Source organism: Xenopus tropicalis, chromosome 1 (genome assembly GCF_000004195.4).
Source record: "Xenopus tropicalis strain Nigerian chromosome 1, UCB_Xtro_10.0, whole genome shotgun sequence".
Classification (NCBI taxonomy): Eukaryota; Metazoa; Chordata; class Amphibia; order Anura; family Pipidae; genus Xenopus; species Xenopus tropicalis.
Window position 1 is genome coordinate 217,100,175 of NC_030677.2, and position 15,757 is coordinate 217,115,931.

General features: G+C 54.8%; 1 protein-coding gene across 2 annotated transcripts in view; it reads right to left on the minus strand.

Moving 5' to 3' along the window:
• ca9 (carbonic anhydrase IX) overlaps positions 1–15,757 on the minus strand; it is a 42,367-nt gene that overhangs the window by 11,792 nt on the left and 14,818 nt on the right. For both annotated transcript variants that reach the window (XM_031895058.1, XM_031895059.1), the window contains one exon: positions 11,682–11,711. In XM_031895058.1, coding sequence (XP_031750918.1) covers positions 11,682–11,711 — 30 coding nt within the window. The remainder of the gene's footprint in view (positions 1–11,681; positions 11,712–15,757) is intronic.

Genomic DNA, 15,757 nt, shown 5'->3' on the forward strand with positions numbered 1-15,757 from the left:
GTTGTGGGATCCCCCCCCTGAATCAGTGGTACTGGCAGATACATTAGATAGGTACAAGGAATGGGGGTTACAGGGGGGGCTGGGAAGTTGTGGGACCCCCCCCCCTGAATCAGTGGTACTGGCAGATACATTAGATAGGTACAAGGAAGGGGAGTTACAGGGGGGGGCTGGGAAGTTGTGGGATCCCCCCCCTGAATCAGTGGTACTGGCAGATACATTAGATAGGTACAAGGAAGGGGAGTTACAGGGGGGGCTGGGAAGTTGTGGGATCCCCCCCTGAATCAGTGGTACTGGCAGATACATTAGATAGGTACAAGGAAGGGGAGTTACAGGGGGGGCTGGGAAGTTGTGGGACCCCCCCCTGAATCAGTGGTACTGGCAGATACATTAGATAGGTACAAGGAAGGGGGTTACAGGGGGGGCTGGGAAGTTGTGGGATCCCCCCCCCCTGAATCAGTGGTACTGGCAGATACATTAGATAGGTACAAGGAAGGGGAGTTACAGGGGGGGCTGGGAAGTTGTGGGACCCCCCCCTGAATCAGTGGTACTGGCAGATACATTAGATAGGTACAAGGAAGGGGAGTTACAGGGGGGGGTTGGGAAGTTGTGGGATCCCCCCCCCCCTGAATCAGTGGTACTGGCAGATACATTAGATAGGTACAAGGAAGGGGGGTTACAGGGGGGGCTGGGAAGTTGTGGGATCCCCCCCCCCCTGAATCAGTGGTACTGGCAGATACATTAGATAGGTACAAGGAAGGGGAGTTACAGGGGGGGCTGGGAAGTTGTGGGACCCCCCCCTGAATCAGTGGTACTGGCAGATACATTAGATAGGTACAAGGAAGGGGAGTTACAGGGGGGGCTGGGAAGTTGTGGGACCCCCCCCCTGAATCAGTGGTACTGGCAGATACATTAGATAGGTACAAGGAAGGGGAGTTACAGGGGGGGCTGGGAAGTTGTGGGATCCCCCCCCCCTGAATCAGTGGTACTGGCAGATACATTAGATAGGTACAAGGAAGGGGAGTTACAGGGGGGGCTGGGAAGTTGTGGGATCCCCCCCCCCCCCTGAATCAGTGGTACTGGCAGATACATTAGATAGGTACAAGGAAGGGGAGTTACAGGGGGGGCTGGGAAGTTGTGGGATCCCCCCCCCCCTGAATCAGTGGTACTGGCAGATACATTAGATAGGTACAAGGAAGGGGAGTTACAGGGGGGCTGGGAAGTTGTGGGATCCCCCCCCTGAATCAGTGGTACTGGCAGATACATTAGATAGGTACAAGGAAGGGGAGTTACAGGGGGGGCTGGGAAGTTGTGGGATCCCCCCCCCTGAATCAGTGGTACTGGCAGATACATTAGATAGGTACAAGGAAGGGGAGTAACAGGGGGGGCTGGGCAGTGTGGGACCCCCCCTGAATCAGTGGTACTGGCAGATACATTAGATAGGTACAAGGAAGGGGAGTTACAGGGGGGGCTGGGAAGTTGTGGGATCCCCCCCCCCCGAATCAGTGGTACTGGCAGATACATTAGATAGGTACAAGGAAGGGGGGTTACAGGGGGGCTGGGAAGTTGTGGGATCCCCCCCCCCCCGAATCAGTGGTACTGGCAGATACATTAGATAGGTACAAGGAAGGGGAGTTACAGGGGGGGCTGGGAAGTTGTGGGACCCCCCCCTGAATCAGTGGTACTGGCAGATACATTAGATAGGTACAAGGAAGGGGAGTTACAGGGGGGGCTGGGAAGTTGTGGGATCCCCCCCCCTGAATCAGTGGTACTGGCAGATACATTAGATAGGTACAAGGAAGGGGAGTTACAGGGGGGGCTGGGAAGTTGTGGGATCCCCCCCCTGAATCAGTGGTACTGGCAGATACATTAGATAGGTACAAGGAAGGGGAGTTACAGGGGGGGCTGGGAAGTTGTGGGATCCCCCCCCTGAATCAGTGGTACTGGCAGATACATTAGATAGGTACAAGGAAGGGGAGTTACAGGGGGGCTGGGAAGTTGTGGGATCCCCCCCCTGAATCAGTGGTACTGGCAGATACATTAGATAGGTACAAGGAAGGGGGGTTACAGGGGGGGGCTGGGAAGTTGTGGGATCCCCCCCCCCCTGAATCAGTGGTACTGGCAGATACATTAGATAGGTACAAGGAAGGGGAGTTACAGGGGGGGCTGGGAAGTTGTGGGATCCCCCCCCCCCTGAATCAGTGGTACTGGCAGATACATTAGATAGGTACAAGGAAGGGGAGTTACAGGGGGGGCTGGGAAGTTGTGGGATCCCCCCCCCTGAATCAGTGGTACTGGCAGATACATTAGATAGGTACAAGGAAGGGGAGTTACAGGGAGGGCTGGGAAGTTGTGGGATCCCCCCCCCTTAATCAGTGGTACTGGCAGATACATTAGATAGGTACAAGGAAGGGGAGTTACAGGGGGGGCTGGGAAGTTGTGGGATCCCCCCCCGAATCAGTGGTACTGGCAGATACATTAGATAGGTACAAGGAAGGGGAGTTACAGGGGGGGGCTGGGAAGTGTGGGACCCCCCCCTGAATCAGTGGTACTGGCAGATACATTAGATAGGTACAAGGAAGGGGAGTTACAGGGGGGCTGGGAAGTTGTGGGACCCCCCCCCTGAATCAGTGGTACTGGCAGATACATTAGATAGGTACAAGGAAGGGGAGTTACAGGGGGGGCTGGGAAGTTGTGGGATCCCCCCCCCCCCTGAATCAGTGGTACTGGCAGATACATTAGATAGGTACAAGGAAGGGGAGTTACAGGGGGGGCTGGGAAGTTGTGGGATCCCCCCCCCCCCTGAATCAGTGGTACTGGCAGATACATTAGATAGGTACAAGGAAGGGGAGTTACAGGGGGGGCTGGGAAGTTGTGGGATCCCCCCCCCCTGAATCAGTGGTACTGGCAGATACATTAGATAGGTACAAGGAAGGGGAGTTACAGGGGGGGCTGGGAAGTTGTGGGATCCCCCCCCCCTGAATCAGTGGTACTGGCAGATACATTAGATAGGTACAAGGAAGGGGAGTAACAGGGGGGGCTGGGAAGTTGTGGGATCCCCCCCCCCTGAATCAGTGGTACTGGCAGATACATTAGATAGGTACAAGGAAGGGGAGTTACAGGGGGGGCTGGGAAGTTGTGGGATCCCCCCCCTGAATCAGTGGTACTGGCAGATACATTAGATAGGTACAAGGAAGGGGAGTTACAGGGGGGGCTGGGAAGTTGTGGGATCCCCCCCCCCCTGAATCAGTGGTACTGGCAGATACATTAGATAGGTACAAGGAAGGGGAGTTACAGGGGGGCTGGGAAGTTGTGGGATCCCCCCCCCTGAATCAGTGGTACTGGCAGATACATTAGATAGGTACAAGGAAGGGGAGTTACAGGGGGGGCTGGGAAGTTGTGGGATCCCCTCCCCTGAATCAGTGGTACTGGCAGATACATTAGATAGGTACAAGGAAGGGGAGTTACAGGGGGGCTGGGAAGTTGTGGGATCCCCCCCCCTGAATCAGTGGTACTGGCAGATACATTAGATAGGTACAAGGAAGGGGAGTTACAGGGGGGGGGCTGGGAAGTTGTGGGACCCCCCCTGAATCAGTGGTACTGGCAGATACATTAGATAGGTACAAGGAAGGGGAGTTACAGGGGGGGCTGGGAAGTTGTGGGATCCCCCCCCTGAATCAGTGGTACTGGCAGATACATTAGATAGGTACAAGGAAGGGGAGTTACGGGGGGGGCTGGGAAGTTGTGGGACCCCCCCCTGAATCAGTGGTACTGGCAGATACATTAGATAGGTACAAGGAAGGGGAGTTACAGGGGGGGCTGGGAAGTTGTGGGATCCCCCCCCCCTGAATCAGTGGTACTGGCAGATACATTAGATAGGTACAAGGAAGGGGAGTTACAGGGGGGCTGGGAAGTTGTGGGATTCCCCCCCCTGAATCAGTGGTACTGGCAGATACATTAGATAGGTACAAGGAAGGGGAGTTACAGGGGGGCTGGGAAGTTGTGGGATCCCCCCCCCCTGAATCAGTGGTACTGGCAGATACATTAGATAGGTACAAGGAAGGGGAGTTACAGGGGGGGCTGGGAAGTTGTGGGACCCCCCCCCTGAATCAGTGGTACTGGCAGATACATTAGATAGGTACAAGGAAGGGGAGTTACAGGGGGGGCTGGGAAGTTGTGGGATCCCCCCCTGAATCAGTGGTACTGGCAGATACATTAGATAGGTACAAGGAAGGGGAGTTACAGGGGGGGCTGGGAAGTTGTGGGATCCCCCCCCCCTGAATCAGTGGTACTGGCAGATACATTAGATAGGTACAAGGAAGGGGAGTTACAGGGGAGCTGGGAAGTTGTGGGATTCCCCCCCTGAATCAGTGGTACTGGCAGATACATTAGATAGGTACAAGGAAGGGGAGTTACAGGGGGGCTGGGAAGTTGTGGGACCCCCCCCCCTGAATCAGTGGTACTGGCAGATACATTAGATAGGTACAAGGAAGGGGAGTTACAGGGGGGCTGGGAAGTTGTGGGATCCCCCCCCCTGAATCAGTGGTACTGGCAGATACATTAGATAGGTACAAGGAAGGGGAGTTACAGGGGGGGCTGGGAAGTTGTGGGATCCCCCCCCCTGAATCAGTGGTACTGGCAGATACATTAGATAGGTACAAGGAAGGGGAGTTACAGGGGGGGCTGGGAAGTTGTGGGACCCCCCCCTGAATCAGTGGTACTGGCAGATACATTAGATAGGTACAAGGAAGGGGAGTTACAGGGGGGGCTGGGAAGTTGTGGGATCCCCCCCCCCTGAATCAGTGGTACTGGCAGATACATTAGATAGGTACAAGGAAGGGGAGTTACAGGGGGGCTGGGAAGTTGTGGGATCCCCCCCCCCTGAATCAGTGGTACTGGCAGATACATTAGATAGGTACAAGGAAGGGGAGTTACAGGGGGGGCTGGGAAGTTGTGGGATCCCCCCCCTGAATCAGTGGTACTGGCAGATACATTAGATAGGTACAAGGAAGGGGAGTTACAGGGGGGGCTGGGAAGTTGAGGGATCCCCCCCCCCTGAATCAGTGGTACTGGCAGATACATTAGATAGGTACAAGGATGGGGAGTTACAGGGGGGGCTGGGAAGTTGTGGGATCCCCCCCCCCCTGAATCAGTGGTACTGGCAGATACATTAGATAGGTACAAGGAAGGGGGGTTACAGGGGGGCTGGGAAGTTGTGGGATCCCCCCCCCTGAATCAGTGGTACTGGCAGATACATTAGATAGGTACAAGGAAGGGGAGTTAAAGGGGGGCTGGGAAGTTGTGGGATCCCCCCCCCCTGAATCAGTGGTACTGGCAGATACATTAGATAGGTACAAGTGAGGGAATACAGGGGTAGGGGGGATAGCTCTCAGTACAAGTGAGGGAATACAGGGGTAGGGGGGATAGCTCTCAGTACAAGTGAGGGAATACAGGGGTAGGGGGGATAGCTCTCAGTGCAAGTGAGGGAATACAGGGGTATGGGAGATAGCTCTCAGTACAAGTGAGGGAATACAGGGGTATGGGGGATAGCTCTCAGTACAAGTGAGGGAATACAGGGGTATGGGGGATAGCTCTCAGTACAAGTGAGGGAATACAGGGGTAGGGGGGATAGCTCTCAGTACAAGTGAGGGAATACAGGGGTAGGGGGGATAGCTCTCAGTACAAGTGAGGGAATACAGGGGTAGGGGGATAGCTCTCAGTACAAGTGAGGGAATACAGGGGTAGGGGAGATAGCTCTCAGTACAAGTGAGGGAATACAGGGGTAGGGGAGATAGCTCTCAGTACAAGTGAGGGAATACAGGGGTATGGGAGATAGCTCTCAGTACAAGTGAGGGAATACAGGGGTAGGGGAGATAGCTCTCAGTACAAGTGAGGGAATACAGGGGTAGGGGAGATAGCTCTCAGTACAAGTGAGGGAATACAGGGGTATGGGAGATAGCTCTCAGTACAAGTGAGGGAATACAGGGGTAGGGGAGATAGCTCTCAGTACAAGTGAGGGAATACAGGGGTAGGGGGGATAGCTCTCAGTACAAGTGAGGGAATACAGGGGTAGGGGGGATAGCTCTCAGTACAAGTGAGGGAATACAGGGGTAGGGGAGATAGCTCTCAGTACAAGTGAGGGAATACAGGGGTAGGGGGGATAGCTCTCAGTACAAGTGAGGGAATACAGGGGTAGGGGAGATAGCTCTCAGTACAAGTGAGGGAATACAGGGGTAGGGGGGATAGCTCTCAGTACAAGTGAGGGAATACAGGGGTAGGGGAGATAGCTCTCAGTACAAGTGAGGGAATACAGGGGTAGGGGGATAGCTCTCAGTACAAGTGAGGGAATACAGGGGTAGGGGGGATAGCTCTCAGTACAAGTGAGGGAATACAGGGGTAGGGGGGATAGCTCTCAGTACAAGTGAGGGAATACAGGGGTAGGGGAGATAGCTCTCAGTACAAGTGAGGGAATACAGGGGTAGGGGGGATAGCTCTCAGTACAAGTGAGGGAATACAGGGGTAGGGGGGATAGCTCTCAGTACAAGTGAGGGAATACAGGGGTAGGGGGGATAGCTCTCAGTACAAGTGAGGGAATACAGGGGTAGGGGAGATAGCTCTCAGTACAAGTGAGGGAATACAGGGGTATGGGAGATAGCTCTCAGTACAAGTGAGGGAATACAGGGGTAGGGGAGATAGCTCTCAGTACAAGTGAGGGAATACAGGGGTAGGGGGGATAGCTCTCAGTACAAGTGAGGGAATACAGGGGTAGGGGGGATAGCTCTTAGTACAAGTGAGGGAATACAGGGGTAGGGGGGATAGCTCTTAGTACAAGTGAGGGAATACAGGGGTAGGGGGGATAGCTCTCAGTACAAGTGAGGGAATACAGGGGTAGGGGAGATAGCTCTCAGTACAAGTGAGGGAATACAGGGGTAGGGGAGATAGCTCTCAGTACAAGTGAGGGAATACAGGGGTAGGGGGGATAGCTCTCAGTACAAGTGAGGGAATACAGGGGTAGGGGAGATAGCTCTCAGTACAAGTGAGGGAATACAGGGGTAGGGGAGATAGCTCTCAGTACAAGTGAGGGAATACAGGGGTAGGGGAGATAGCTCTCAGTACAAGTGAGGGAATACAGGGGTAGGGGAGATAGCTCTCAGTACAAGTGAGGGAATACAGGGGTAGGGGAGATAGCTCTCAGTACAAGTGAGGGAATACAGGGGTAGGGGAGATAGCTCTCAGTACAAGTGAGGGAATACAGGGGTAGGGGAGATAGCTCTCAGTACAAGTGAGGGAATACAGGGGTAGGGGAGATAGCTCTCAGTACAAGTGAGGGAATACAGGGTTATGGGAGATAGCTCTCAGTACAAGTGAGGGAATACAGGGGTAGGGGAGATAGCTCTCAGTACAAGTGAGGGAATACAGGGGTAGGGGAGATAGCTCTCAGTACAAGTGAGGGAATACAGGGGTAGGGGGGATAGCTCTCAGTACAAGTGAGGGAATACAGGGGTATGGGAGATAGCTCTCAGTACAAGTGAGGGAATACAGGGGTAGGGGGGATAGCTCTCAGTACAAGTGAGGGAATACAGGGGTAGGGGAGATAGCTCTCAGTACAAGTGAGGGAATACAGGGGTAGGGGAGATAGCTCTCAGTACAAGTGAGGGAATACAGGGGTAGGGGAGATAGCTCTCAGTACAAGTGAGGGAATACAGGGGTAGGGGAGATAGCTCTTAGTACTAGTTGCCCCAGGGACTGGTCCGATTGCCATCTCTGAGTCAGGAAGGAATTTTTTCCCCTCTGGGGCAAATCAGAGAGGCTTCAGATGGGGTTTTTGCCTTCCTCTGGATCAGTAGCAGTTGGGCAGGTTTAATAAAGACATGGCCATGATACACAGTATCTAGTAGAATTAAGTCTAAAGTAACTGGACTTTTCTGAGTTCTTTTCTTGAAAACGTTTCACCCTCATCCGAGTGGCTTCTTCAGTTCAAAGGGCTGGTTGGGAATTCCCCAGCATTTGAACCCTTGACTTGTACATTGGGGCTGTAAGAGAATGGTCCAACATAGGGGGGGGGGTAACTCCTCAGGACAAGACTCAGCAGTCTCTCTACACCTCACTTAACATATAATTGTATGATTAGGGGTAATTTTTTTGTTGGCCACTAGATGTCAGCATTCCCTACAGCTGTGGCCTTAGGGCTGAGAGCCAATATATGCAGGGGCGATTCTGGCACAGGGTAAGTGGGTATCTCTGTGCTGGGTGTGGGATCATTATCCCCTAATGCCCCGGGGTGAGTGGGTATCTCTGTGCCGGAAGTGGGATCATTATCCCCTAATGCCCCGGGGTGAGTGGGTATCTCTATACCGGGAGTGGGATCATTATCCCCTAATGACAGGGGGTGAGTGGGTATCTCTGTGCCGGGAGTGGGATCATTATCCCCTAATGCCCCGGGGTGAGTTGGTATCTCTGTGCCATAAGTGGGATCATTATCCCCTAATGCCCCGGGGTGAGTGGGTATCTCTATACCGGGAGTGGGATCGTTATCCCCTAATGCCCCGGGGTGAGTGGGTATCTCTGTGCCGGGAGTGGAATCGTTACCCCCTAATGCCCCGGGGTGAGTGGGTATCTCTGTGCCGGGAGTGGAATCGTTACCCCCTAATGCCCCGGGGTGAGTGGGTATCTCTGTGCCGGGAGTGGAATCGTTACCCCCTAATGCCCCGGGGTGAGTGGGTATCTCTGTGCCGGAAGTGGGATCGTTATCCCCTAATGCCCCGGGGTGAGTGGGTATCTCTATACCGGGAGTGGGATCGTTATCCCCTAATGCCCCGGGGTGAGTGGGTATCTCTGTGCCGGGAGTGGGATCGTTATCCCCTAATGCCCCAGGGTGAGTGGGTATCTCTGTGCCGGGAGTGGGATCGTTATCCCCTAATGCCCCGGGGGTGAGTGGGTATCTCTGTGCCGGGAGTGGGATCGTTATCCCCTAATGCCCCGGGGGTGAGTGGGTATCTCTGTGCCGGGAGTGGGATCGTTATCCCCTAATGCCCCGGGGTGAGTTGGTATCTCTGTGCCAGGAGTGGGATCATTATCCCCTAATGATACAGGGTGAGTGGGTATCTCTTTGCCGGGAGTGGGATCGTTATCCCCTAATGCCCCGGGGGTGAGTGGGTATCTCTGTGCCGGGAGTGGGATCGTTATCCCCTAATTACACGGGGTGAGTGGGTATCTCTGTGCTGGGAGTGGGATCGTTATCCCCTAATGACACGGGGTGAGTGGGTATCTCTGTGCCGGGAGTGGGATCGTTATCCCCTAATGCCCCAGGGTGAGTGGGTATCTCTGTGCCGGGAGTGGGATCGTTACCCCCTAATGACAGAGGGTGAGTGGGTATCTCTGTGCCGGGAGTGGGATCGTTATCCCCTAATGCCCCGGGGTGAGTTGGTATCTCTGTGCCGGGAGTGGGATCGTTATCCCCTAATGCCCCGGGGTGAGTGGGTATCTCTGTGCCGGGAGTGGGATCGTTATCCCCTAATGCCCCGGGGGTGAGTGGGTATCTCTGTGCCGGGAGTGGGATCGTTATCCCCTAATGCCCCGGGGTGAGTGGGTATCTCTGTGCCGGGAGTGGGATCATTATCCCCTAATGATACAGGGTGAGTGGGTATCTCTTTGCCGGGAGTGGGATCGTTATCCCCTAATGCCCCGGGGTGAGTGGGTATCTCTTTGCCGGGAGTGGGATCGTTATCCCCTAATGCCCCGGGGTGAGTTGGTATCTCTGTGCCGGGAGTGGGATCGTTATCCCCTAATGACACGGGGTGAGTGGGTATCTCTGTGCCGGGAGTGGGATCGTTACCCCCTAATGACAGGGGGTGAGTGGGTATCTCTGTGCCGGGAGTGGGATCGTTATCCCCTAATGCCCCGGGGTGAGTTGGTATCTCTGTGCCGGGAGTGGGATCGTTATCCCCTAATGACACGGGGTGAGTGGGTATCTCTGTGCCGGGAGTGGGATCGTTACCCCCTAATGACAGGGGGTGAGTGGGTATCTCTGTGCCGGGAGTGGGATCGTTATCCCCTAATGCCCCGGGGTGAGTTGGTATCTCTGTGCCGGGAGTGGGATCGTTACCCCCTAATGACAGGGGGTGAGTGGGTATCTCTGTGCCGGGAGTGGGATCGTTATCCCCTAATGCCCCAGGGTGAGTGGGTATCTCTGTGCCGGGAGTGGAATCGTTATCCCCTAATGACAGGGGGTGAGTGGGTATCTCTGTGCCGGGAGTGGGATCGTTATCCCCTAATGACAGGGGGTGAGTGGGTATCTCTGTGCTGGAAGTGGGATCGTTATCCCCTAATGACACGGGGTGAGTGGGTATCTCTGTACCGGGAGTGGGATCGTTATCCCCTAATGACACGGGGTGAGTGGGTATCTCTGTGCCGGGAGTGGGATCGTTACCCCCTAATGACAGGGGGTGAGTGGGTATCTCTGTGCCGGGAGTGGGATCGTTATCCCCTAATGACACGGGGTGAGTGGGTATCTCTGTGCCGGGAGTGGGATCGTTATCCCCTAATGCCCCGGGGTGAGTGGGTATCTCTGTGCCGGGAGTGGGATCGTTACCCCCTAATGCCCCAGGGTGAGTGGGTATCTCTGTGCTGGGAGTGGGATCGTTATCCCCTAATGCCCCGGGGTGAGTGGGTATCTCTGTGCCGGGAGTGGGACAGTTATCCCCTAATGCCCCGGGGTGAGTGGGTATCTCTGTGCTGGGAGTGGGATCGTTATCCCCTAATGACAGGGGGTGAGTGGGTATCTCTGTGCCGGGAGTGGGATCGTTATCCCCTAATGCCCCAGGGTGAGGGGGTATCTCTGTGCCGGGAGTGGGATCGTTACCCCCTAATGCCCCGGGGTGAGTGGGTATCTCTGTGCTGGGTGTGGGATCGTTATCCCCTAATGACAGGGGGTGAGTGGGTATCTCTGTGCCGGGAGTGGGATCGTTATCCCCTAATGCCCCAGGGTGAGTGGGTATCTCTGTGCCGGGAGTGGGATCGTTATCCCCTAATGCCCCAGGGTGAGTGGGTATCTCTGTGCCGGGAGTGGGATCGTTACCCCCTAATGCCCCGGGGTGAGTGGGTATCTCTGTGCCGGGAGTGGGATCGTTACCCCCTAATGCCCCGGGGTGAGTGGGTATCTCTGTGCTGGGTGTGGGATCGTTATCCCCTAATGACAGGGGGTGAGTGGGTATCTCTGTGCCGGGAGTGGGGCCGTTACCCCCTAATGCCCCGGGGTGAGTGGGTATCTCTGTGCTGGGTGTGGGATCGTTATCCCCTAATGACAGGGGGTGAGTGGGTATCTCTGTGCCGGGAGTGGGATCGTTACCCCCTAATGCCCCGGGGTGAGTGGGTATCTCTGTGCCCGGAGTGGGATCGTTATCCCCTAATGACACAGAGTGGGTATCATCTCTCTATATTACACTTGCTCCCCACTCTGGGACAAGTCACTTGGGCAAATATCATTGGGGAGATCTCCTTCCTGTCACTGGGGGTATAACTTTCTTGGGGGGTGGGGGGGGCTTCTTTCTTCCATCTGGGAAGGTAACGCTGCTCCCACCAAAGTCAGTAAATCATAAGACATTGAATTCACAGTATTGAGAGGTGCCTCAGTCTGCATGGGAGGGAGAAGAAGGTATTACGGGGGGCGGGGTAACAATAATTACCTTGATAATTCCAGTGATGAGACTTATGTCCTAAAAGAGAGAAAAGAGAGAATTGTGAGTCATGCGTGCTCCCCCATTTCTCTTGGGAAATTCTCATTTACATGAATACACATGCCATTCTAAGAGCAGGAGAGGGCAAGTTCAGGGGCAGGAGATTTGCCAAGGAGCAAGATACCACCAGGAGTCCAGCTAGCCTGGGAGACTCGATTGCCAGGGCAGGTTATACTATACCAGGAGGGCAGTGATCATGAGTCCAAGTTGTCAAGTGTCTTTATTGAGCATTAAACCCATTAGTGTGTGACTCAGGGCTGTATTTAGGTCCGGTGCTCCCCTACTCACAGGCCGTCGGGTGCCCTTTCTCCAACTAATACCAACACCTAAGGGTGCACTACAGAAGCTTTTGGCCTCACCAGGAATTCATAACCAATGCATTGGAGAAGGATGTGAAATCCTGTATGGAAAGTAATTTGGGGTTGGGGTGGGTTTGGGTTAGAGTGGGGTTAGGGTTGGGATGGAGTTAGAGTTGGGTTTGAGTTAAATTGGGGTTATGGTTGGGGTGGGTTTAGGATGGCGTTAGGGTTAGAGTGGGGTTAGGGTTGGGGTGGGTTTGGGATGGTGTTAGGGTTGGGGTTAGAGTGGGGATAGGGTTGGTTTGGGATGGCATTAGGGTTGGGTTAGAGTTGAGTTAGGGTTGGGGTTGGTTTGGGATGGTGTTATGGTTGGGTTTGGGTTAGAGTGGGGTTAGGGTTGGGGTGGGTTTGGGTTAGAGTGGGGTTAGGGTGGGTTTGGGTTAGAGTGGGGTTAGGGTTGGGGTGGGTTTGGGTTAGAGTGGGGTTTGGGTTGGGGTGGGTTTGGGTTAGAGTGGGGTTTGGGTTAGAGTGGAGTTAGGGTTGGGGTGGGTTTGGGTTAGAGTGGGGTTAGGGTTGGGGTGGGTTTGGGTTAGAGTGGGGTTTGGGTTGGGGTGGGTTTGGGTTAGAGTGGGGTTTGGGTTAGAGGGGAGTTAGGGTTGGGGTGGGTTTGGGTTAGATTGGGCTTAGGGTTGGGGTGGGTTTGGGTTAGAGTGGGGTTTGGGTTGGGGTGGGTTTGGGTAAGAGTGGGGTTTGGGTTAGAGTGGGGTTTGGGTTAGAGTGGGGTTAGGGTTGGGGTGGGTTTGGGTTAGAGTGGAGTTAGGGTTGGGGTGGGTTTGGGTTAGATTGGGCTTAGGGTTGGGGTGGGTTTGGGTTAGAGTGGGGTTTGGGTTGGGGTGGGTTTGGGTATGAGTGGGGTTTGGGTTAGAGTGGGGTTTGGGTTAGAGTGGGGTTAGGGTTGGGGTGGGTTTGGGTAAGAGTGGGGTTTGGGTTAGAGTGGGGTTTGGGTTAGAGTGGGGTTTGGGTTGGGGTGGGTTTGGGTTAGAGTGGGGTTTGGGTTAGAGTGGGGTTTGGGTTAGAGTGGGGTTTGGGTTGGGGTGGGTTTGGGTTAAAGTGGGGTTTGGGTTAGAGTGGAGTTAGGGTTGGGGTGGGTTTGGGTTAGATTGGGCTTAGGGTTGGGGTGGGTTTGGGTTAGAGTGGGGTTTGGGTTGGGGTGGGTTTGGGTAAGAGTGGGGTTTGGATTGGGGTGGGTTTGGGTAAGAGTGGGGTTTGGGTTAGAGTGGGGTTTGGGTTAGAGTGGGGTTTGGGTTGGGGTGGGTTTGGGTAAGAGTGGGGTTTGGGTTAGAGTGGGGTTTGGGTTAGAGTGGGGTTTGGGTTGGGGTGGGGTTTTGGTTAGAGTGTGGTTTGGGTTAGAGTGGGGTTTGGGTTGGGGTGGGTTTGGGTTAGAGTGGGGTTTGGGTTAGAGTGGAGTTAGGGTTGGGGTGGGTTCGGGTTAGAGTGGGGTTTGGGTTGGGGTGGGTTTGGGTTAGAGTGGGGTTTGGGTTGGGGTGGGTTTGGGTAAGAGTTGGGTTTGGGTTAGAGTGGGGTTTGGGTTAGAGTGGGGTTTGGGTTGGGGTGGGGTTTTGGTTAGAGTGGGGTTTGGGTTAGAGTGGGGTTTGGGTTGGGGTGGGTTTGGGTTAGAGTGGGGTTTGGGTTAGAGTGGAGTTAGGGTTGGGGTGGGTTTGGGTTAGAGTGGGGTTTGGGTTGGGGTGGGTTTGGGTTAGAGTGGGGTTAGGGTTGGGGTGGGTTTGGGTAAGAGTGGGGTTTGGGTTAGAGTGGGGTTTGGGTTAGAGTGGGGTTTGGGTTGGGGTGGGTTTGGGTTAGAGTGGGGTTTGGGTTAGAGTGGGGTTTGGGTTGGGGTGGGTTTGGGTTAGAGTGGGTTTGGGTTAGAGTGGAGTTAGGGTTGGGGTGGGTTTGGGTTAGATTGGGCTTAGGGTTGGGGTGGGTTTGGGTTAGAGTGGGGTTTGGGTTGGGGTGGGTTTGGGTAAGAGTGGGGTTTGGATTGGGGTGGGTTTGGGTAAGAGTGGGGTTTGGGTTAGAGTGGGGTTTGGGTTAGAGTGGGGTTTGGGTTGGGGTAGGTTTGGGTAAGAGTGGGGTTTGGGTTAGAGTGGGGTTTGGGTTAGAGTGGGGTTTGGGTTGGGGTGGGGTTTTGGTTAGAGTGGGGTTTGGGTTAGAGTGGGGTTTGGGTTGGGGTGGGTTTGGGTTAGAGTGGGGTTTGGGTTAGAGTGGGGTTTGGGTTAGAGTGGAGTTAGGGTTGGGGTGGGTTTGGGTTAGAGTGGGGTTTGGGTTGGGGTGGGTTTGGGTAAGAGTTGGGTTTGGGTTAGAGTGGGGTTTGGGTTAGAGTGGGGTTTGGGTTAGAGTGGGGTTTGGGTTGGGGTGGGGTTTTGGTTAGAGTGGGGTTTGGGTTAGAGTGGGGTTTGGGTTGGGGTGGGTTTGGGTTAGAGTGGGGTTTGGGTTAGAGTGGAGTTAGGGTTGGGGTGGGTTTGGGTTAGAGTGGGGTTTGGGTTGAGGTGGGTTTGGGTTAGAGTGGGGTTAGGGTTGGGGTGGGTTTGGGTAAGAGTGGGGTTTGGGTTAGAGTGGGGTTTGGGTTAGAGTGGAGTTAGGGTTGGGGTGGGTTTGGGTAAGAGTGGGGTTTGGGTTAGAGTGGGGTTTGGGTTAGAGTGGGGTTTGGGTTAGAGTGGGGTTTGGGTTGGGGTGGGTTTGGGTTAGAGTGGGGTTTGGGTTAGAGTGGAGTTAGGGTTGGGGTGGGTTTGGGTTAGAGTGGGGTTTGGGTTGGGGTGGGTTTGGGTTAGAGTGGGGTTAGGGTTGGGGTGGGTTTGGGTAAGAGTGGGGTTTGGGTTAGAGTGGGGTTTGGGTTAGAGTGGAGTTAGGGTTGGGGTGGGTTTGTGTTAGAGTGGGGTTTGGGTTGGGGTGGGTTTGGGTTAGAGTGGGGTTAGGGTTGGGGTGGGGTTTGGGTAAGAGTGGGATTTGGGTTAGAGTGGGGTTTGGGTTAGAGTGGAGTTAGGGTTGGGGTGGGTTTGGGTAAGAGTGGGGTTTGGGTTAGAGTGGGGTTTGGGTTGGGGTGGGTTTGGGTTAGAGTGGGGTTTGGGTTAGAGTGGGGTTTGGGTTGGGGTGGGGTTTGGGTAAGAGTGGGGTTTGGGTTAGAGTGGGGTTTGGGTTGGGGTGGGGTTTGGGTAAGAGTGGGGTTTGGGTTAGAGTGGGGTTTGGGTTAGAGTGGGGTTTGGGTTGGGGTGGGGTTTGGGTAAGAGTGGGGTTTGGGTTAGAGTGGGGTTTGGGTTAGAGTGGGGTTTGGGTTGGGGTTGGGTTTGGGTAAGAGTGGGGTTTGGGTTAGAGTGGGGTTTGGGTTAGAGTGGGGTTTGGGTTGGGGTGGGGTTTGGGTAAGAGTGGGGTTTGGGTTAGAGTGGGGTTTGGGTTAGAGTGGGGTTAGGGTTGGGGTGGGGTTTGGGTAAGAGTGGGGTTTGGGTTAGAGTGGGGTTTGGGTTAGAGTGGGGTTTGGGTTGGGGTGGGTTTGGGTAAGAGTGGGGTTTGGGTTAGAGTGGGGTTTGGGTTAGAGTGGGGTTTGGGTTGGGGTGGGGTGGGGTTTGGGTTAGAGTGGGGTTTGGGTTAGAGTGGGGTTTGGGTTGGGGTGGGTTTGGGTTAGAGTGGGGTTTGGGTTAGAGTGGGGTTTGGGTTAGAGTGGGGTTTGGGTTG